General features: G+C 41.9%; 1 protein-coding gene across 1 annotated transcript in view; it reads left to right on the top strand.

Moving 5' to 3' along the window:
* The first annotated feature begins 3,053 nt into the window (after positions 1 to 3,053).
* Positions 3,054 to 24,366, top strand: part of TMTC1 (transmembrane O-mannosyltransferase targeting cadherins 1) — a 273,311-nt gene continuing 251,998 nt past the window's right edge. Inside the window, exons 1-2 of the mRNA XM_042946180.1 lie at positions 3,054 to 3,361; positions 23,327 to 23,504. Coding sequence (XP_042802114.1) covers positions 3,054 to 3,361; positions 23,327 to 23,504 — 486 coding nt within the window. The remainder of the gene's footprint in view (positions 3,362 to 23,326; positions 23,505 to 24,366) is intronic.

The following is a 24,366-nucleotide window of genomic DNA, read 5'->3' as shown; positions in this document are numbered from 1 at the left end:
ATTGCATTTGTCCCTTTATATAGGATGTACCTGAACGGGGTGTATATTAGGCTGAAAAAGCACAGTGGGCAGTAATTTGAAATGTGTTTTATTAAAATACCTACTTGTCCTTGATTTATTTTTAGTTTGTCCTAATTTTTTTAAGGACTTTGGTCCACTTTAATTTACATGAGTGACTTAATCTGTATGAGTCTCAGAGAGGCACTTCTGTAATAAGTTATGTTTTAAATTGCACTGAGTGGACAAAAGGTGTCTTAGAAGGTAGTATTGCTCTGAGTAAATTAGTCAGTGACTAAGTAACAAGAATTTAATCTCATTTCCTTTGGGCCCCTTTATTAGCCAAGATGAGTGCTTTACACTTTAAGAGAGGAGCAGAGGATGATGGACTGGCATATTAATGTAAACCTTTCTCTGACATCACCACCACTTTCACACTGCTTTCCTGTAACACAAAACAATATTGAATTAGGAAGTGATGGGGAAGCAGAGGAACTATTTGGTTTTAAAAAGTATTTACTTTCTGGTTCGTGCTTGAGAAGACTTTTGAGGTGTCTCGGTATTTTAAAGTGAATTAATCCCAAATTTATCATCCAAAATGATAGAGTAATAAATAGAGTAGAGATGCCATTGAATGTAGAGGAAAACTTAAGGAAACTAGGCTCAGAAAGCTGGAATCCCACTTAGAGGTTTCCTTTATCTCTTCTCCATTGCCTTTTTGGAATCCAGCTCTGGTCCTTCTCCATTTCTCTCCATTGTCATGGAACTCTGATAGCTCTTTTCATCTAAAAAGGAAAACAACTTAGAGAAGAAGGGGATGGGCAGGGCTGTATTCCTACAAGGGCAATTTAAGGGTGGTGTGAGGGAGAAAAAAAAGGTCAGCTCTCTCTAAAAATCTATTATTGGTCACTCTTTGGGATTAAGACATTGTCTAAAGAAAGCCTCTATTAATTATAGGTAAGGATTGATGCATTGGCTATATCATTTCAGCAAAGGCATTTCAGCCAAGGCAACTAGTCAGCTGTTAACTTAGAAAGTTAGACTTTATGCTGTTGATCTTACACACACATTCCACACAGGCACACTTTGAGCAACTTTCCTTATCCAGCCTAGTATTTAACACATTGTATCACAAAGTATCCTCTTAAAGTATGTCTATTAAATTGATGGGCAGGCAAAGAGGAGATGGCTGTAGTGGGTTCTCTGCTGGAGATGGTAGATTCAGGTGTTATGTGGGGTCTGGCTATTGAAGCTCTCAGAGGTCAAAAAATTTTGACTTAAGGATAAAAACATCAATGCCTGGGTTTTTCAATTTCATTTTGCAGTCACTAATTTTCAAGTCACCAAAAAGCAAAGTGAAATGGATGAAATGAATCTTGACTTGGAATATGTTTGTCTTAATTCGCTGAATTTTCAACTGCTCAGACGCATCTTAAAATTTAAAAAATAATAAATCGGTGTAGTAAAGAGTCATGCAAATGCTCAGTTAGTATAAGAACAATTTATGCCTTCTATTTTACTTTTTTTTTTTTTTTTTTTTAAGATCAATGAAACTTTTAAGAATTTCTGGAGGCTGGGTATATTTGGCAAATTTTGTATTTTAAGTTTTCCTCTTTGGATGTGTCAAATTCCAGGTAATTTCAATAACATACAGAAATGGAAGTTAATGATGGGCCTCAAAGAGTTAACAGATTTTTCAAACTTGGAGAAATTCTAGGAATCATCATTTTGGGATACCTAATTTATTTACGTATTTATAATTAGTATTTTTTTTTTTTAAAAAAGAAAACAACTTTTCAAAAAAACAGGGAGATTGGGGGTCAAAGCCAGAGGTCTTAACGTTTTAATTTTTTCCCCCCATGTTTTTTGTTTTTCAAGTGGTACTGACTTATCAGGAAAAGTTCAAACACGCCCACAGCCCAGGAAATAATCAGACCCAAGTGATCCACTTAGGTGGGAAGAAAAAGTAATATGCTCTGCATCTCCTGGATCGTCTTAAGAGTTTCAGTAAGAAATAAAACGAGGAGAAATGTTTCACAAACCAACTTAGCCCCCAGACGCAAACCCCAAGTCGAACCTGGGACTTTTCCTAAGTGCGAGCTGAGCAACTGGCGGGCGGCAAAGAGAAACAGCCCTTGGCGCCCCTGAACAGACTGCGCGGGGCGAGCAGGAAGCCCTCGGCCAGGAGACCCTTTCTCTTGGTTTCGGGAAGGTGCTTCGGGAAGTTCCGTCTCCCCCACGGCCTCCTCCACGCGGAGGCTGCAGGCGCGGGGCGCAGGCAGGTGGGGGACAGAAAGGCCCGGGGAGGAGGCGCGGACAGGGCGGCGGGACGCGAGCGCGGGCGCCGGGCAGGAGAGCGTGTCTCCGGGCGCCGCCGCCGCTGTTGTCCGGGGTGCTGAAAGCCGGGAACTTGCCGGGAAGCGGAGGCCACTTTTCCCTCTCTCGGAGCGCGGGGTGGGGGGGTTTCGGGGTGCGCACCTGCTAAGCCCGCCCTGGCCCTGGGCCCGGAGGTGCCCGCAGACGAGGCCCTCCCCAACCTCGTTGGTGGTGGGGGGGGGGGGGGTGAGGGTGCATGATTGGGGGACGGCCCGGAGCGCCAGGCAGGACCCCGGTGCCCCTTCTCTGCCTCTCGGGCGCCCCAGCGCCGCGACCCCGCTCCACCTGCGTGCGAACTCTCGCGGCCGGGGACGCGGGCGCCCGGGGCTGAGTGTGGAGACGAGCCGGGCGGGGGTGGGGGGTACGGGGGTGGGGGGGCGGCTCTAGTCCGGGGATGAAGGGGGGGCGGGTGGAGGCGAGAGCGAGCGGGGCATGCGCAGTGGGGCGGAGGAGGTGGCGATGGCCGGGGGAGGCGGGGGGACTGCTGTTTATTTGCAGCTGGGCCAACTCGGCGGCGCAGGCGGCGGCGGAGCGCGGGGCGCCAGCGGCGGGTCCAGCTGCCGCCGCACCATGCCCGAGCCCACCTCCGGGCAGCCGCGGCGCGCCGCCGGGGCCCCGGCCGGGGAGGATGCCAGACGCCCGGGAGCGGCCAGGGCAGCGGTGGTGGCGGCGGCGGCGCGATGGTAGTGACAGGCTGTGCCCGAGGCGGCGGCGGCGGCGGGGACCGCGCGCCCTCCCGGCGGCGGGGCTGCGGACTCGCGCCGGCCGGGGCCGCGGCGCTGCTGGCCGGGGCGAGCTGCCTGTGCTACGGCCGCTCCCTGCAGGGCGAGTTCGTGCACGACGACGTGTGGGCGATCGTGAACAACCCCGACGTGCGGCCCGGCGCCCCCCTCCGCTGGGGCATCTTCACCAACGACTTCTGGGGCAAGGGAATGGCCGAGAACACCAGCCACAAGTCCTACCGACCGCTCTGCGTCCTCACCTTCAAGTGAGTCCCTCACCTCGCGCCTGCAGCCGCCGCAGTTTCTCCTCACCCCCCAGCCCGAGCTGGGCGAAGTTGCGGGACCCGCGTGGGGGGCGCTCCTTTTCTTGCGGCGCCTTCCCCTCCACGCCTCCCTGCTGTCCTCCCGTCCACGCCACTCTGCTCCGCGGTCCCAGGCCCCGCTTCTCTGGGCTCCCGGGGCGGTTCGGGAGGCGCGGGCTGGGAGTTGGGATCGAGTTTCTCAAGAGTCTGTGCTCTCAGCGGGCTGGTCTGTCGGGCAAGGACTTGGCGCGGGGCTGGTAGAGCTGCTCCTGCACCCCACCCCTGCCGGACAGTGGTCAAGTGCGACGGTGCGGGCCCAGCGAGTTCCGGACTGGGGGGCTGTGGTGGGAATGCTTCCAAGTTGGGAATTTCTCAGAGGCTGTTGGGCAGCTTCGCTGATGGAGAGAGAGGATCAGTCCCTTTGGGGTCGCGTTCGGAGAGGAGGCGAGAGCTGTGAGCTGCCAGGGCTGCTTGGGTTTTGGGGAGGCGCAGCGGAGGGAGCAGAAGCTCTCCCCCGACCTGCAGCCTTTGGTTGCTCTCCAAGCCTTTCCAATCTGCTGGTCTGCGGAAGGGCTCGGGATTTAGATTTTAAAAGATGCAAAGCAAAGGAATGCAGAAGCGTGGGATCCTCTGGGGATCCTGGTGTCCCAGTCGAAATAGTTTTCGTTTCACAACCTCAGAGTCATGATTCAGCATTTCTGGTGTGAATAAAGTGTAAAGGGAGCCGAGAGAACGCCAGGTTTTTGTAGGGTGGAGTATTTTCTTGAATTTAAAAGAGGGCTTGCTTCAGATGGATGGGGAGGAGGGCTTTGTATGAGTACTATCTCCTACACCATGAGCTTGACTCAACCCCTTATAATTTGGCTCCGTGTTTAAGCTTAACAGTGTGTCGGACAAAAACTTGAAATAATATTGGTTCGGTATCATCAGTGTTTTAAGCCTTTTCCAGTGGGTGTAATATGAACCCGTCTTTATGGTAGTGGTCATCCGAGACGGGATAGGCAGCTTGAAAAGCCTGCCTCTGGCCAGGAGGCCAAGGTCTCTTGACAGGTGGCTCAGATGACTTAGGAAAGGAAACCATAGCAGTTGGCAGTAATTCATGGGCTTTTGACTTAATTTTTCCATTGAAAGTTCAGTGTTTTAAAGAGAGTGAGGAAATTGCACATTTGAATCTGGAGAGAATATTTTATAAACATTTGTCCGCTTAGGAAGCGGTTTTGGTGTTCCGCTGAAAGATAACGTCAGCTACTGAGTGAGTTGCTCAGTACTTTCAGTTTTCTAAATGTTTCTTAAAATCTCCTTAGATGGCACAAATATATATGTTTACTTTCTAGATTGACCTGCTTTTTCATTTATTACAGTGAGGGTTGGTGGTTAATTTAAGGTGTGAAAGCTCACAGCATGTGATGTGCTGGGCTTGTAACAGCCATGGAGACCGTCTTGATTTGAGCATTTTCCATTTTAAAAGGTCAGGGCCAAAAGCCTGTGCCCACTTGGTGGAGAGTGGGGAAGATGTTTTCACTTCTTGACTTTCTAAAATGTTTTTTTCACTCATGCAGGAAATGGCAAGGACAGAAAAGAGAGGAGTGGGGGAAGGAAGTAGACAATGAAGCAAGGCCATTGATGAAGAGGAATGGTAGCAAGGGTTTGGGGGAACAGGGGTAGGGAAAGGAGAGTTGGGAGGGCCAGGGTCAAATCGTCACTGTGTACTCTTTGGTCACAAAATGCAGACTGGTGTCTAATGCCATTGTTCTTTGTATATTGCATCTATTTTGTTTTTGTTTTTGAGAAGGTTGAGTTGCAAATCTAGAAAGCAACACAGCACTAATTGGAAAGGGGTAGATGTCTCTTCGAAGAGAAAGTTCATCTTTCTGTGCTCACAGGTGTGGATTTAAATAGGACCTAGAAGCTTTCTCCATACTGCATCTTCTGCAATAGCTTAAAGAGGGGCACGTATAAGAGCTGGCATCGATGATGTTAGACCCACCCAACTCTAAAGATTGTTTCAAGCAAGGACAGAGAATCACATTTATTAACTATTCAGTGTGAACCAAACATTGGCCTAAGCACTTTACACAGATTATGTTTTTATGATTTTTATTTTAGGTAGTTGGTAAAAATAAAGTGGCTTGTTAAATATACATACAAACTATCTTAATTATATCTTAAGGTAGGAATGTTTGAATAAAAATCTTTGAGAATTCAAAACGATTTTTTCTTTTTATTGTAAGAACTCATAATATAAGATTTGCCATGTACAATTTTTAAGAGCTTGATAAAATATTATTAACTATAGGCACAATGATTTACAACAGATCTCTGGCACTCATTTCTCTTGCATAACTGGAACTATAGACCTGCTGAACAGCAACACTCCAGGGCTCCATTCCCCCTGCCCTTGGTAGCCATAATTCTATTCTCTGTATTTCCGTGATTTTGGCTATTTTAGATACCTTATATAAGTATAATCATGCAGTATTTGTCCTGTGACTGGCTTATTTTACTTAGCATAATGTCCTCCAGGTCCAGCCATGTTGTTGCATATGACAAGATTTCCTTCTTTTTAAAGGCTGAATAATACTTCATTGCATGTATATACAATTAAAAAAATTTTTTTAATGTTTATTTTTTTGAGAGTGAGAGACAGAGTGTGAGTGGAGGAGGGTCAGAGAGAGAGGGAGGCACAGAATCTGAAGCAGGACCCAGGCTCTGAGCTGTCAGCACAGAGCCCACGCGGGGTTCGTACCCAAGACATCATGCCCTAAGCCGAAGTCAGACGCTTAACTAACTGAGCCACCCAGGTGCCCCTATACCACTTTTTTTTTTAATCCATTCATCTGATGGTGGCCAGCCAGATTGTGTCCATACCTTAGTTTTTATGAATAATGCTGCAGTGAACTTGGGAGTGCATATATCTCAAGATCATGATTTCAATTCTTTTGGATTTATAACCAGGGGTAGGATTGCTGGATTCTAAGATAAGTGTATTTTTAACTTTTTGAGGAATCTGTATACTGTTCTCTGTCGGAACTACACCTTTTTTACATTCCCACCAGTAATGTACAGTGGTTCCAGTTGCTCTACATCCTTGCTAACATTTGTTATCTTTTTTTTTCTTCATAAAATCCAACCTAATTAATTGGTGTGAGTTAAGTGGTAACTCATTGTGGTTTTGATTTGCATTTCCCTCATGATTACTGGTGTTAAGCATCTTTTCATGTACTTGTTGGCCATTTGTATATCTTGTTTTTAAAGTATAATTGACATGCAATGTCCTATTAGTAGTGATGTGATGTGTTTTATACATTATAAAATGGTCCTCACTATAAGTCTAGTTATCATCTGTCACTATACAAATTTATTACAATATGATTGACTAGATTCCCTAGGCTGTACCATGAGATCTCCATGACATATTTATTTTATAACTGGAAGTTTGTACTTCTTAATCCCCTCCACCTATTTTTTTTACCTGCCCCCCAACCCCCAATCAAGCCAGCCCCCGTCTGGTAATCAATCATTTGTTTCCTGTATCTGTGAGTCTGTTCTATTTTGTTCTCTTTTGTTTGATTGTTTTCTTTTTTAAATTTCCCTTGTAAATGAAATCATGGTATTCATCTTTCTTTGCTCAATTGACATATTTCACTTAGGATAATACCTTCTAGGTCCATCCATGTTTTCACAAATGGCAAGATTTCATTCTTTTTTATGGCCAAGTCTTTTTTGGGGAAATGTCTTTTCAAGCCCTTTGCCTATTTTTTTTTATCAGATTATTTGTTCATTTGTTTTGTTTTGTTTACCTTGAGTTGTATGAGTTTCTTATGTATTTGTGATATTAATAATATATTAGATACATGGTTTGCAAATATTTTCTCCTGTTCTGTGGGTTGCCTTTCTACTCTGTTGATTGCTTCCTTTGCTGTGCAGAGGTTTTTTAGTTTGATAGTCCCAGTTACCTAATTTCTTTTTATTGCCTTTACTGTTGGTGTCATATTTGAAAAATCATTGCTAAGCCTTAACATCATGAAGTTTTGCCCCTGTTTTTCTTCTGGGAGTTTTACAGTTTCAGGTCTTACATTAAAAATTTTAATACATTTCAAGTTGAATTTTTGTCTATGATGTAAGATAAAGGTCCAGGCTTATTCTTTTGTATGCAGATATCCAGTTTTCCCAAGACCATTTGTTGGAGGGACTATCCTTTCCCCATTGTGTATATTTGGCCTTTATGTTGAAGATCCTTTGACCATATATGTGTAGGTTAATTTCTGGCCTCTCTATTCTTTTCCATTAGTTAGTATGTTTCTTTTAATGCCAGTACTATACTGTTTTAATTACTGTAGCTTTGTAATATAGTTTGAAATTAGGAAGTGTGATGCTTCCAAGCTTTGTTCTTTCTCAAAATTGTCTTGTGTATTTGGGGTCTTGTGCAGTTACAAATGAATTTTTTTTTCTATTTCAGTAAAAAAAGCCACTAGGATATTATTGGAATACATTGGAATACATTGGCTATAGAATACACTGACTATGGACTACATTGGAATGTATGGAATACATTGGAATACATTGACTATAGATGGCTTTGAGTAGTATGGACTTTTTAACAGTATTAAGTCTTCTGATCTGTAAACATGAGACGTCTTTCTGTTTATTTGTGTCTTTAATTTCTTTCATTAGTGACTTAGGGTTTTAATTATACAAGTTTCATCTCTATTTTTAGTGCTACTTTATTCTTTTCGATGCTATTATAAATGGAATTGCTTTCTTAATTTTGGATAGTTCATAATTATATAGAAATGCAGCTGATTTTTTTAACTGAAATATAGTTGATACAAATGCAGCTGATTTTTGTACATTGATTTGTGTCTTACAACTTTACTGACTTTGAGTATTCTAACAGTTTTTTATTTTGGGGGGAATCTTTAGGGCTCTTTAACGCAAAGGATTGTGTCATCTGCAAACATAGTTTTACTTTTTTTTTTTTTTCCAAATGTAGATGCCTTTTATTTCTTTTTCTTGTCTAATTGCTCTGGGTAGAGTCCTAAATAGAAATGCAGGAGTGGACATCCTTGTCTTGCTCTTGATCTTAGAGAAAAACCTTTCAGTTTTTCACTGTTGAGTATGATGTTAATTGTGGACTTTTTATATATGACCTTTATTATATTCAGGTAAATTCTTTCTAAACCTAGTTTTTGGGAATTTTTACCATGAAAGGGTGTTGAATTTTGTGAGATGTTTTTCTTGCATTTATAGACACGATCATGTAATTTAGCTTCCGTTTTGTTAATGTGGTAAATAACATTAGTTGAATTTTGCATGTTGAACTATTCTTGCATCCTAGGGATAAAACCCACTTGGTTATGGTGCGTGTTCCTTTTAATGTGCTGTTGAATTCAGTTTGCTAGTATTTTGTTTAAGACTTTCCCATCTGTGTTTATCATGAAAGTTGGCCTGTGGTTTCATTTTCTTATAGTGTCTTTGCCTTAAAAACAAACAAACAAAACAAAACAAAAAAAAAAAAACCTTTAATTTTGAGGGGCGCCTGGGTGGCTCAGTCATTTAAGTGTCCAACTTTGGCTCAGGTCATGATCTCACGGCTTGTGAGTTTGAGCCCCGCATCAGGCTCTGTGCTAACAGCTCAGAGCCTGGAGCCTGCTTTGGATTCTGTGTCTCCCTCTCTCTCTGCCCCTCCCCTGCTCGTGCTCTGTCTCTGTCTCTCAAAAATAAATAAATAAATTAAAAAAAAACCTTTTCATTTTGAGATAATTGTACATTCCCCAGTTGTAACTAATAATACAGAGATCTCTTATACCATTTATCCATTTTCCTCTAGGGTTAAGGTCTTGCATAATTATAGTATAATATCACAACCAGCAAACTGATATTGATACAATCCACAGCTTTTATTTACTTTTTACCAAGTTTACATATACTCTTTTTTATTTTTATTTTTGTTGAGTGTGTATTTAATTCTATGCAGTTTTGTCACATGCAGATTTCTAACATTACCACTAGTCAAGATACAGAACAGTTTCATCACAAGGATCCTTCCTGCTTCTTTATCATAATTATAAACACCTAATTCATAATAACCCCCTAATTCATAACACCCCACCCTACTTCATAATCACTACTAATTTGTTCTCCATGTCTATAATTTTGTCATTTTGAGAATGCTATTTGTGGAATCATTTAGTATGTAACTTGTTAAGGTTGACCTTTTTTTTTGCACTTAGCATAATTCTCTGGAGTTTATTCAGATTGTTGCATCTCAGTAGTTAATTCCTTCTATTGCTGAGTACTATTCCATTGTATAGATGTAGCACTGTTTACTTATTCACCTGTCGAAGGACATCTGGATTGTTTCCAGTTTTTGGCTGTTTCACAAATAAAACTGCTATAAACATTCATTTACACATTTGTATGTGAACATGTTTTATTTCTTTGGGATAAATGACCAGGATTGCAATTGCTGGGTCATATGGTGGTTGCATATTTAGTTTTTTAAGAAACTGGTAGACTGTTTTCCAGACCTTGTCATACTGTGTATGAGTAATCCAGTTTACTTTGCCTCCTCATCAGCATTTGGCATTATCATTGTTTTTTTATTGTAGCCATTCTGATAAGTGTACAGTGATAATCTCATTGTGATTTTAATTTGCATTTCCCTAATGGCTCTCGGTGTTAAATATACTTTCAGGTGCTTATTTGCCCTCTGTATATCCTCTTTTGAAAAATGTCTCTTCATGTCTTTCACCCATTTCCTAAGTGGATTTTTTTTGTTGTTGTTGAATTTTGAGATCTCTTCATATATCGTAGGTACAAGTCCTTTGTCAGCCATGTGGTTGGCACATATTTACTCCCATTCTGTAGCCTCTTTTCATCCTCTTCAGAGGGTCTTTCTCAGTCCAAAACTCAAACCTAGTTTCTATTAAAATAGTTTATTACCTTTGATTCATTGAATGAACCTTGTACACACTGAGAGCTGGAAATTACCTTAAGAATAAACAATAAATAAATATGTTAATTAATAAGTAAAGATGTGTAATGCTTGTTTCTATAAAGGTACTTGCATGTATAGAAAGATATTAATCACAGTTTCTCTCAAATAAGAAATGAGCTGAATTTCGAGTGAGGAAATGGATTTTTAGAGGGTCTACTTTTACCAGTTTGCAGGACAGGGTATAAAGGAAAATGAAGGCAGTTTACCAAGATAGGGTGGCTTTGTACTATGTCAATTTAATGAAACTGGAATTTTGTTTCTTGGAAATTCCTTCCCTATATTGTGCTAGGTTATAGTTGTACACAAATTTCTTCCAGATATGGAAAGTGAAAGTGAGACTGCCTATCCCAGTCAGAAGGCTCGTGTCAAGAGAGTCTTGTGGGTTATCACAGACAGGGCGGCTAACCCACTGCTGCTGTGTGACAGTGGCTAGGTCCCTGGTGCTTCCAGAACTTTCCAGATCATGGTGCTCTAGCTACTTCGTATCATGGTGCAAGTGCGAGTGCAGCTCTGTAGGGAAGAGTGCCAGCCTGTTTGCAAGCCACTCACATCATTAAAGTTGGAGCCTTCGAGGCGGTGAGAAGCAGAGGTACCTTGTAGTTCATCTTCGTGGCTTCCAGCTCTGTCTCCCTTTCCCCTACTTCAAGACCCTCCTTCCTCCCTCCCGAATGCCTGCCCTGCCTGCCCTGCTGGCTTTTGACATCTGTTACAGACAGAAGTGGCAGCCTTGCATAGGCCATTTAGCCAGCTTCCACAATTGTGAAAGGTCAAATCTCTACAGTAAATCCCTTCTGCTGTATCCTTCCCTGTGGTTCCGCTTCTGCAGTCAAACTTTAACTGATACAAACGGTCATCTGTGTTCCCTGAAGTGAATTTAGAATTCTAATGAGTTTCTGTTTCTAGTCAAACCTTACATCGGTCTTTTCGTAAGATCATTTCCAAGGGCACACAGGAATATTTTTGGACCCTTGTAGAGCAGAATCAAAACATCTGTGAAAACTTAATCTGCAGCAGTAACCTTTTTTATTTTGCTTCTTTATCCTCCACTGGCCATGACCTGTTTTTAACTCTGGAATCAGGACATTAACCACGTTCAGTCACTTGGTAGACACTTAATTGACACAGAACCAAAACCCATGATGCCCATAACCTCCACCTTGAAATATGGCCCTGATTGATTTAAAAGGTGCTTAGCTTTTTAATTTTATTTCCTTTCTACCTCTTTCCTCTTGAGAAGAAGCTCCTGCTGGATTGCTAGCAGTGCCATTCTGCATCAGGAAGGAAGGAGAAGCTTCCTTCAACAAGGAAGATCCAATGGTTTTCAGGTTAAAGATGGGGAAATGAAGGCAAATTAAAGGACCTTAAACTCTTGATTCTGTCTCCATGTTTAGGCTATTAGATCATAGTGTTCTACCAGTTTGCTATAAAGTTTTATTTTATTGAAGGCTTCTGATGATGATATAAACCGTAAGAGTGAAAGTGGGTGGTTTAAAATGTCAGAGTTAAAAAATAGAATATCTTAATATGTGCAGCTGTAAGCATTTGCAACATTTTAATGCTTGGATCTGGAGAGGGTTTTTTTTTTTTTTTTTGCAGCAGTTTGCATCTTTTAGTCACAGATGATACACCAACCATGAAAATCAGCTCTAGCCTCTGTGCCCCCAAACTGAAAGAAATGGTGGAGTGTTCATTTTGGTTCTGTTTCTTTTGATTTGCCGCAACTCTTTGGAATTCATTTTGAGATAGTCTGTTTATTGCAGCAAAACTCATAAGTTTGTGTTCTGAGTCTATGATAAATGGACAAATGGAGATTGTTTGACTAGATTGTCTAGGATGTTCAGTGATGGATATAGCCAAGGAAAAATATGATTGGATGCGATAGAGATTTTATAGAGAAAAATGAAAAAATGGCCTCTGAAAATTTCAGAGGCCAACTAAGGTTTATCTTAGAAACCCCAAGAGGAGGGGGTTAAGATTGTTGCCTGCTAGCATATACTTTAGATGTAAGATAAGCTTTAGACTACAGTCTGGCAGTGTAGGAAGGATGGAAAATGAGAGGAATATATTTTTGAATTATGAGGGTTTTTGTAGGTGAATCTCTCAATGGGGGCTTGGAAACACTTTTTTTTTTTTAAATTAACAAATGTCTTTTTTATCTTCCTTTGGAGCTACATTCATGTTTTCCTTAAAATTTTCTTTAATTTCTTGTTTTTTTTTTTTTATTTGAGAGAGAGAGAGAGAGAGAGAGAGAGAGAGAGAGAGAGAGAGAATCCCAAGCAGGGTCCTGACATGGGGCTCAATCCCAGGACCCTGGGATCATGACCTGAGGCAAAATCATGAGTGGGATGCTTAACCAACTGAGACACCTAGGCGTACGATGTTTTTCTTAACTTTGAATACATAGTTATCCCACTTAAAAGGATGGGGCAGGGTAAGGAATGCTTGGCCATGTGAGAGTAATGGCTCTGTTACTTTTCCAAATGATAAGAAATGGTTTCTGTTCTATGAGCCCCTGTTGATCTGACCCCTGACCTCTACCATCTAGTCTATCAATCTGCAACTCATTCTAGAGTTCTTATGCCCTTTACAGGCCAAACCTGCTGCTGCTGCCTTTGCATTTTCTGAATTGCTTTCCCCAGACCTGTGCCCTCTTGTTCTCTCACCACTTTGAGTCCCTGTTCAAATGTCACTTCATCCTTTGCACTTTCCCTGGTTCCCCAATCCAAAATGGCAGACTCTCCTCCATATTTAATCCTTACTCTCTCACTCTGTATCTTCCTTGCCTTAGTAGCCCTCATTCCTATCTGACAACATGGATTTATTGTTGGTTTTTATCTTCTCTCATACTGTGTAAACTCCATGAGGTATATCTTTAGCACCTGGAGCCGTGCTTGTCATACAAAGTCAGGGCTTCATAAATTACTGTTAAAAGAAAGAGTTAATTAATAACTTATGTGAATGCTTGACTTTTTCAGGTTAATATTTAGGTAGGGCTACACCTTTATATATAGATGAAAAAGTCTGCTTGACTTATTTCTTGGTTTATTTACCTTTTGTCTTCCTCTGTCAAAGAGAAAAGTAGAGGCACATAGAGATGGTTGCAGTAGGTCCTGCTTACTGGGCGGTTAAGGGGCAATTTTGATTCTGAGAGGGGCAACTGTGGCTCCCTGTTGTCACCTGCTGTGACTGTGACTCTGTAGAGAATGAGGATCTACAGCGCTTTGCGACCCACCATTCTCCTCTTGCGTGGCATACTGATGTGTGCTGGTTGCTGGATGCTTGCTATAGATTTGAAGACCGGACACAGCAGCTGTACCTTCTGAGGCAAACCCCAGAATTACACAGGGTTCTCTCCATACCCTACTGTCAGGGGACAAAAGCTCAGCCATGCCTGTGGCCTACAGTCTATAAAGAATGGCCATGTTTTTTCCAGCCAATGAGGTAGACATGAAATATTATTTCCTGTTGGATCAAATAGATTATAAGGCCCTGAAAATACTTTGTCAAGGGAACTATGATGGCTGTGACTTTCTGTCCCCAAGTATTACAGAATAAAGAATTTGTCTGGTTTTTATCCCAGGTTCCTGGGAGCTTCTAAACCCTTGGAATTTCCCGAGTGATGAGAGTGTCTCTGTTGTTCATGGTGGGCCTGAGACCACACTTCAGTTTATGTTAAGGAAGAGGTAACTCATGATGGGCCTCCAGATAGTTTCAGAACGTCGGCTGGCTCTGCTGGAAAGACCAAGCATATGATTAGGGAGACGGGACTTTGAGCCACATACCAGCCCTACCTTCCAACCTCTGGGAAGGGAAAGGGGAGCTGGAGATTGAGTTCAGTCACATGATGAAGGATTGAATCAATCAGCCTAAGTAATAAAACCCCACTTAAATTTTTTTTAAGTTTATTTATTTATTTTGAGGGAGAGAGTGAGCAGAGGAGAGGCAGAAAGAGAGGGAGAGAGAGGATCCCAAGCAGGTTCTGCATGTCAGCAGAGATGTGGGGCTTGATCTCACAAACTGTGAGATCATGACCTGAACTGAAATTAGGAGATGGACGCTTAACCGACTGAGCCACCAGATGCCCAGAAACCCAAATTAAAAACTTGACGTAGAAGCTTGGTTGAGTTTCCTTGATTGGTAATCATACATCATTGTGCTCAGAGGGTGATGTGTCCTGAAGGCATGGATGGTTTGTGTTTAGGACCCTCCCAGATCTACTCCATGGATCTTTTCTTTTGATTGATTTTGATTTGTATGCTTTATAATAAAACTGCAGTCGTAAGCTTAACACTTTCTTAAATTCTGTGAGGCATTCCTGCAAATTCCTAACCTGAGAGAATCGTGGGAATCCCCTAATTTGTGGTCAGTTGGTCAGCAGTGCAGGTGGCCTGGGAACCATTGAACTTGCAGCTGGTATCTGAAGTGAGTAGAGTCCGAAGCAGGACTTTGTCCTCACATAAACTCTGGGTAGTCACTGTCAGAACTGCACTGCACCCAGGAACTTTACCAAACACATACCTTTAAAAGAGAACAAATTTCCAGGAGTGCCTGGGTGGCTCAGTCGATACAGTGTCCAACTCTTGATTTTGGCTCTGGTCATAATCCGAGGGTCCTGGGATTGAGCTCTGCATTAGGCTCCTCGATGAGCATGAAGCCAGCTCAAGATTCTCTGTCTCTCTCTTCCTCTGCTCCACATCCCCGCTCATGATCTCTCTCTCTCTCTAAAATAAAAAAATAAAAAAATAAAAACAAAAGAAAACAAATTTGCTAAAAATTCACAACCCCATTATAGTTATAACTGTACTTATATGATGTTTGGTGGTGATCTTTTAATTTTTATTATTTGCTGACTCTCTTTATGAAGATTTTCTTCTGGGACTTGCTGCCTTCTAGATATGGTCACTGATCTTCCTTTCCTCAATTTTCCCACCCTTTCTTTGATGCTATTGCTACTCTGAGCACTTATGAGACAATAGTGACAATAACTTCCCCTTGCATGGGGTGTGGGCTCCTCCTGACAAGCCCCTCCTCCCCTGTTCCCTCCCTATGGCTTCCTCATAGCCAGGCGAAGATGTGATGCCTTGAGCACAAACCAAAACCATGAATTTTATTTTTGTCTCAGAGCACCAATCTCCCCTTTGCACTGTTGTTTGCATTGGTGCTTGTGAATCACATCCTTTGGTTCTTTGATACATTAAGTGATGATGATTTGCTGATTTATTCTTGATACTAGAGGGAATGCAGAAGAAGAGCAACCAGAATGATTAAGGGCCAAAGGGATTCGCCTTGGAGGAAAACGAGAAAAAACAGATGTTGTTATTTATTGGTTGAATGATCTAAGGAGACTATGGAAACCACTTACAAACATTTGAGAGCTGGGAGGATGGCAGGAGAAGGGGAAGAAGAAAAATGGATGGGAATAGAGGAAGACAGGAGAATATACCGTATGTTCAGTATTGGGCTGTGGGAACTCACAAGGCAAGTGTTGGAGAGCCCATTATTGGATAGCAGAAACAGATTGTAAAGGGGTAAATGTAATTTTTTCTTTCCCCTAGTTTGTAGCTCTTATTGGAAAAAAATGTAAACTGGATTCTCCTGGTAAGTGTGGCAAACATATGTAGCCTTCCTTTAAGCTTTGTGATGCATGACTCTCATTGTTCTGAGTATCACCTGTTTTGAATCACTGGGTTTCTTGAGACAGATTTCTGGGCCCCATTTCAGATTTACTGACTTAGAATATCTTGGGATGGGATAAGGGAATCAGCAATTGTAGCTAGCACGCCAGGGGATTCAGAATCCTGTGAACCACTGGGACTCAGTGGGAGCATATGTTTCATGAGGTTGAGATGCCAAATATTGCTGGTGTAATATACAAAAAGGAATCCCAAAGCTCATTGAGATAAGGATGTTGCAATGCACTTATCACATGCTGCCTGCCCACACCTTCCTCCCACCACTCTACTACATTTCCTGAGAGGGCCAGATGATTTTCCCTTCACTGAGGCATTGAGAAATATATTAGCAGGGGAGCACCGACAACTTCGGGAAGCTCTGCGTGGACTCTTTTCTGTAGGCCAAGTGTGGTGTGGGAGATGCTGCGAGTGAGGTAGACTTTCTGATTTCAGCGGGGGTGATGGGACCCTGGAGTACCAGATGCCAAGTGGCAATGCTTAGCTGCCACAGACAAGGTGAGTGCTTTTACCATGATTGGCAGCAGGGATGCAGTAGTAATCACAGTGTTTTGACCCCCTGAGAGGGGCCATTGGTGGTGACTAATCAGTCACATTGTCCCTAGGTATGAAGTAGATGGGCAGCCCTCTTAAATCTTGCTTCAGCTGTATACCACGAAAACTCCAGGTTTTGGGCCCCAAACCAGACGTGAGCCATGACCTCTTCTGGAGGCTCCAGACCTCTGCTAGTTTGTTGAGATGGAGCTGTTTGATTGATGTGGAGTTGGGGTCCCCTGGAGGAAAGACCCTAGTATATTTCCTAGCAGAAGTCTCTTCCAGAAGATACAGCCTGTTTTTGTTTTCTTAAACCAGAAGTATTTTCCAAAGAAGAAAATCAAGAGTAAGGGGCTTTGTTTATCTAGAGCTCCAGGGTATGCAGGTGTGAGGAGAAGGAAGTGCGGCCAATGGCTTTCTTCTCCCCTTCCCACCCCTCCTTCCGTGACATCTTGGTGCCAAACTGTGTGACCCTGTAACCTTTTCTGGGGACAGGTGCTCTCCGATTGCTGTGAGCTCATCATGGCCCCACCTTTCTGGACAGTTTTACAAGGAGGCAGAGGAGCTCAGACAGAGGAGGGGTATTAGCATTCATATTTGCCAAAGTCTGGAAGGCTTTCGAGCAGTCCGACATGGCTGTTCAGACTTTTTCTGGAAAAAAAAAAAAATCCTATTGGCCAGTTTAGCTTTAAATGAGAAATGAAGGCTAAATGAAATAAAATTAGAGATTCTTACTGTTGACTGGGAAAGATGATCTTTTCAACTTTCAACTTAAGGTGAGTTTATGTGCTCATTCGGTAAACTTTCATTTAGAATAAATTCACTGTGTGCTAAGTGAGATGGATACTATGAGGAAAAGAAATTAATGTTTTACAGTGTATGAAAAAATGCTTGTAATATTTGAGGAATATAGTAAAAGAGTTTTAAAAAACTGATGTGTGCTATAATGGAGTCTGTTCGGGGTGACATGGAACCCTAGAGACTGTTCTTAGGTGGTATTTCAGGTGTGCTGTTTATCATGTCCCTGCATGGACATTTCTGGGTGTCCAAACACCCGTTCTAGTTTTAAATATTACTTCTTTGTTTTTGAGCTGAGGCCTGTCTCATAGCAGTTGTTGTTTCGTATTGTGGTAAATTGTGCATACTTGTGCCCTCTGAATAGGCAACGTGTTTCCATGCAGCCATGTAGTACTTCAAGAGAAGCTGGAAATTTTTATATAAAATCGTCTGTTTTAAAAATGTCGGTGGGGGGGGCGCCTGGGTGGCTCAGTCGGTTAAGCGGCCGACTTCGGCTCAGGTCATGATCTCGCGGTCCGTGGGTTCGAACCCTGCGTCGGGCTCTGTGCTGACAGCTCGGAGCCTGGAACCTGTTTTGGATTCTGTGTCTCCCTCTCTCTGACCCTCCCCCGTTCATGCTGTCTCTCGCTGTCTCAAAAAAATAAATAAACGTTAAAAAAAATTAAAAAAAAAATGTCAGTAGGGTGCCTGGGTGGCTCAGTTGGTTGAGTGTCCAACTTCGGCTCAGGTCATGATCTCTCACGGTTTGTGGGTTTGAGCCCGGCGTTGGGCTCTGTGCTCACAGCTCAGAGCCTGGAGCCTGCTTCCGATTCTGTGTCTCCCTCTCTCTCTGCTCCTCCCCCACTCACGCTCTGTCTCTCTCTCTCAAAAATAAATAAACATTAAAAAATTTTTTTTCAAAAGATAAAAACTAAATAAAAATAAAAATGTTGGTAAATTCGGGGCCCCTGGGTGGCTCAGTCAGTTCAACGTCTGACTCTTGGTTTCAGCTCAGATCATGATCTCAGGGTTGTGGGATGGAGACCTGCGGCAGGCTCTGTGCTGGCCGTGGAGCCTGCTTAAGATTCTGTCCCCCTCTACCACTTGCTTGTGTGCACTCTCTTTCTCTCAAAAAAAAAAAAAAAAGTGGTAAATTAAAGAAAGAAAGAAAAGGTATACAGATGAAACAAAATAATTTGCAGACTTAAACTTGGCCCTTAGTCTATTTGCAACATTGTTATTGGATCTTAGTTTCCACTCAGAGAGGTACTTGAGTAAGTGCATTGCTTAAATATTTCATCATTCATTCATTTGTATATCCATCCACGTATCCACTTAATTTTGACAACTGTGAACCAGACAGTATGCTAGATACTAGGGATACAGCCATAATATGGCAAAGATCATTTCCCTTGGAGGATTTGGTATCATTTCTGTCATCTTTCTTTAGGCTGAGCATCCTCCATTTCCTCAAGCCTACCTTCCTGAGACATCACTTTGAGACTCCCCATCCTTCAGCATCCTGGAGCTCTCCTGTGAAGATGCTCCAGCGTTTTAAGTAGCACTCACAGAGGCTGCTGCCCCACATTGGATACCACCTACCTTCACTGTCCCGCATGCAGACAGAATGTCTCCCTCTTTCCTATCTCTGCACCTGGTAGGTTCTCCCCTTGCTAGGTTTCTTTCACTGTTAATTATCTGCTTAGTGTCTCTCTTTCTCTGGTAGCAGATGCCATGTCTTCTCCTTGTGTCTCTGGGCCCTACATCACACCTGACATGTAGTAGGTACTCAATAAATATCTGTTAGAGTGAATTGAAATGAAAATTAGTTGGACTTATGCAGAACCCTGTCTGTGGTTTGGTCTGTTTTGATAGCCAGGACATAATAACTCTGAGTTTAGAGTAAACTAACAGCTCTTGGACAATGCTATGTGAGTAGTTTTAGTCTAGATTGCAAGTATTTTGTTCCCTTTTATGTCCAAATGTGGATTTTGCTCTTACCCATATTCTGTGTAATCCTGTAAGAATTAACTAACAATATCAGGCATTTAAACCCTTTGCCAATCTTAGTCTCCCAGAACAGTGACCCTCCTTCCCAGATACAGGCTTTCTGGCAAGCTTGGTTAGCATACACTACAGATCTAGCTACGTCCTTGACAGACCAGAGATAACATCAGAGTCTTGTGACTTACACTGAAGGTCTACATCTAAGGGGACATTGATTATTATTCACTATTCTTTGTGTTTGCTACAAATCCTTCTTCTTATATCTTGTGCACAAGGTGATTGTGAAAGATTTTGATAAATGCCTTTGTTAAAATAAAGATAGGATGTGTCTGTCACATTCCCTGCCCTATTAAAATGTGAGGTTCATCAGTTGAACCCCCTTTTTGTGAACCCGTATTGGATCCTAGGATCAGAGATTCTTTTTCCAATGCTCACAAATAACATTTTGTTATTATTTCATCTCAAGATCACTTGTTTATAGTTTGGGGAGTTCACTCTCTATCTTTTTAGATACTTGGGAACTTCTCCTAACTTTAGATTCTCAGTAATTTCTTAAAGCTTAGATTTGCCAGTAACTGGTACCATGTGAGAGGCTTTCAGTTACTTTAGTACTGCGGTGGATCCCCATTCAGTAATTTATTTTTATATTTTGGGGTCTAAATGAATTCCCTTGAAACACCAAGCATTTTTTTCCTAACCAGTTTCCAGGAATAATAATATGATGGTAGCTATACTTGTGGTAAACATAATAGCATGTGTATAAACGTGTCAAATCACTAAATTGTACACTTGAAACTAATGTAATATTGTGTGTCAACTATACTCAGATTAAAAAAAAATCCTCCCCCCAAAAATCAGAGATTTGGCTTATTAGATGTCTTGCCTTCTCTCTATTGTCATCTTATGATTATCACAGTATGATGCGTCCTTGTATACTAAAAAGAAAAGTCCTGTTTCTTCTTCTGCTTATAGTCCATACTTCTGACACCAGATATGTAGGGCTTTTTTTCCACAGTGATCAATTCTCAGTGTCCTACAGTATGTGGATATCCTGCAATTCAATGTAATTCTGCCACTGTTTGTCTGGAGTTAGCATTAGATCCCCCAGGTTAAGGGCTCATTTCCTTCCACAAGACTCACCCCATTTCAGATACCAGTTGCAAGTCGTGGGTCCCTAGATTGCCACACTTCTGTCTAACTTGGTTGTTAAATCAGTGTTCCCATGAGCCCCTCCTCAGGTTCAATAATTTGCTATAATGGCCCACAGAACTCAAGCAGACACTTACTTAATGTTTACTGGCTTATTATAGAATAAAGGATATAGATGAACAGCCAGATGAAGAGATGCTTAGGTGGGGTCTGGAGGGTCCCAAGCACAGGAGCTTCTGTCCCTGTGAAATTGAGGTGTGCCACCTGCCCAGCTTGTGGATGTGCTCACCAATGTGGAAGTTCTCCAAAACCTGTAGTTCAGAGATTTTTATGGAGGCTTCATCAAGTAGGCATCACTGATAATTAACTCAATCTCTAGCCCTTCTCCAATCCCTGGGGTGGAGGAGGGGGAGAGGGAGAAAGGCTGGAAGTTCTAAGCTTCTAATCATAACTCGATCTTTCTGGTGACCAGCCCCCATCCAGAAGCCATCCAGGAGCCTACCAAGAGTCATGTTATTAGAGCAAAAGGTAATCCTATCACTTAGGAAGTTCCAAGGGATTTAGGAGCTCTGTGTCAGGAACCGGGGCCAAAGACCAAGAATTGGAACAAAAGATACTCCTACTACCTTTATAACTTAAGAAATTACAAAGGTTTTACCATTTCTACCAGGAGTTGGGATGAAGACCAAAATGCATATTTATTATATTACAATGTCATATCTGTCTGTTTATATCTGTATATCTATCTATATCTATCTTTGAACACTTTTCAGGTTATTTCCTTATGGAAAATTCCTAGAAGTGGAATTTTTGATCAAAGGTTATGTACTTCTTTAAAAATTTTTTTTTTTAATGTCTCTTACTTATTTTTGAGAGAGAGACAAAGTGCTAGTGGGCAATGGGCAGAGAGAAAGGGAAACACAGAATCCAAAGCAGGCCCCAGGTTCCTAGCTGTCAGCACAGAGCCTCACATGGGGCTTGAACTCATGAACCATGAGATCATGACCTGAGCCTTAGTCAGGCTTAACCCACTGAGCCACCCAGGCACCCCCAAAAATTACGTACTTCTTAAAGCCTTTGCTATGTATTGACAAATTTGAGACCTTCCCAGGGGTTGTGAGATAGTTTGCCTATTTAGTTTTTTTGCCCTGAGTGTGAATGAACTTTAAATGAATGGCTTAGTTGGTCTGGAAAGCTTAGCCTGATGAAAATCAGCCTCAGGAGGATGGGCTCTCTGGGAACTGCACCTAAGTTCTCCGAGGATAGGGACCTGGTCTTGCCCTTTCTCAAAGCTCCACCGTCTTAAGCTCTGATTTCCAACAGCTCTCTCACCATAGGTGGGTCCTCTTGAACTGGAATGGGATGCGATTCTCTCTCCTCTAGCTGTACCTGACCATTCCTCTTTCCCTCCATATGTTTCACGCTACATTCCTGTCTTAAGGACTCTGGGGTGTGTGCAGAGTAGTGGGTCCGCCAACATACAGCTGGCTTGAATCTTACCTCGGAGCCCTGAAGTTTGATTCCACAAAACAGTTCATTTTTTCTAGGCTTAGTTAGGACCATGATTACTTCAGTGGGAACGGAATTGGCGTCAATTAGTAACTATGACATTTATATTCATGTGTCCAAATAAAGCTTGAGATGCTTAAAATTCTGTTAAATTTGTGCATGAATCAAGTCAAGTATTTAGAATATGCATATGCCATCGCTAAAGTTGACTTTTTCATTCTCGATTGTTTTGGCAAAGAGGAGGTGTTTCTATAAGAGAAGCAGATCAAGGGCATGAGAATAAAGACATGGGATTACTGTTTCAGTAAAATAAGCTGGAATATAGACAACTACAGGCAACCCCCCTTAGGGTATATATGCTCCCCCAAAAGAATCATGCCCTATACAACTATTTTTTTCTGTAACCCCACAGAGTCAATTGGGGACATTATGTCCTGTTATTAAATTTAAGGCAACCTTCAGAAGTGTCTCTGTTCTGCATTTCATAGTAAAGTATTTTTAAAGATGTTGAACAATAAATTTCCCTTCTTTTTGTGACACTCTTTAGTTTCTTCGTCATAATTTTAGAATTCAGATTTTGAGATCTGTGGGAATTTATGTTAGAAAACATTTAATACAGATTCTGAAATGCTATGCTTTTGCTCATCCTTTTAATTTCAGCTGCAGCTGGTAATAGTGTCTTTAGGTGCACTGAAGATCCCTTGTGGGGTGGTAATTAATGATCATTCCGGGTGCATAGTCTGGAAATTTGGTTCCTGGTGGGTATTCTGGGTGAGAGAACACGTTCATGCTTGATTTGTCCCAACTCTGACCACAGTCACAGTCTTGTGGCTTTTCTGTCTTCTCCAGGGGCTGCATCTCTGACCCAGAGCACTGTGGACTTGCTTTTGAACCCTCAGCTCCTTGGGAAGAGCTGGTAGTGAAAGCAAGAGTCTCTCGGGGCTGTTTGCATTAGCCACGGAGTGAAGGAAAAACAGGTCCAGCACCTAGCTGCTTGTCTTCTCGGGCCACAGGGTTTTCTGAAATAATATTGTATTGCTTTTGCAATGACTTTTGCAGATAGGAAAATTCTGAGATAGGGAAAAAATGATACTTGTATATGTAGAGTAACCTGATGTTGGGAGTCATCCATTAAAAATAATTGATTGAACAGCTTATCTTTTTTAAATGATCAGTTCCCTCTGCTTTCTCTGCTCCCTTGTGCTTATGTTTTCTGTTTGTAGCTGATTCCATTTTTGTTTTTGTTTTTATCTTTTTTTATAGGCTGAACGTATTTTTGACTGGTATGAACCCATTCTACTTTCATGCAGTGAATGTGATTTTGCACTGCCTAGTGACCCTTGTCCTGATGTACACCTGTGACAAAGCTGTCTTCAGGAATCGCAGACTTGCTTTTGCTACGGCGTTGCTTTTTGCTGTGCATCCTATCCACACGGAGGCAGTGAGTATCCCTGGAACTTAATGAAACAATGAACTAAAACAAAAAACAAAAAAAAAAAAACAAAACAACAACAACAACAACAAAATGAGCCTTTCAAAACCACGGTAATTCAGTGCTCCACTAAAGTGTTTGTCTTTATGTATAAACCATTCTGCTCGACAACTTTTCTTTTTGAATGTTCAAATGGCCTTCAGAATTTAACTGCTTTTCTAAATAACCACTGTTGTTATTACACGTAGTAATAAATGGCCACAGTTTATTTGAATAAAATGTAAGTTCTAACGTGTTTTAAACAGCACAGGGCATTTTGCGATACTTGTCCTGCCGAGGCATTGTTCTTGCTCTGCGTTTGTATTTTACCTTTTCTCTCTGTGCTTTTTATTTACAATATTTATGATGCTGAGCTGTGAGTAAGAGGAAAGACTAAAAAGTTAGACTTACATTCTTCAAGTTAGAAAGACAGACTTAAGAGAGGGATTTATAAATAGGTTTCTAAGTTATTTCGTGTGAAGTGTAGTTATTTGGTGGGTGATGACAAATTTATTTAAAAGATAGTTCAAATCTGTGGTCCTCTTTAAAATAGGGATTTAATCATGCACCCAGAAGGCATTATCAATTTACCTCATTTCACATCTCAGTAATACTTGGTTTATTTTAGCATAACTCAGTAACCACAGTTGGTTTATTTTATATGTATTGCTGGGGGCAGATGAAGACTTTCTAAGGGGTATGTTTTAAAAGAATCATTTCCAGAGCCTCAGCTTGCATCTGGACACTTTCCTACAGTTTATCTGTCTCAGAACATGCCTGGGGTCAAAGTGTCAAGTTGGTTCTTCTCTCTGTCATCCCCTTTCTTTTTTTT

The sequence above is a fragment of the Panthera leo genome, chromosome B4 (genome assembly GCF_018350215.1).
Source record: "Panthera leo isolate Ple1 chromosome B4, P.leo_Ple1_pat1.1, whole genome shotgun sequence".
Lineage (NCBI taxonomy): Eukaryota > Metazoa > Chordata > Mammalia > Carnivora > Felidae > Panthera > Panthera leo.
The sequence above is the reverse complement of the archived record's forward strand: the minus strand, read 5'-3'. Positions and strand labels throughout refer to the sequence as shown.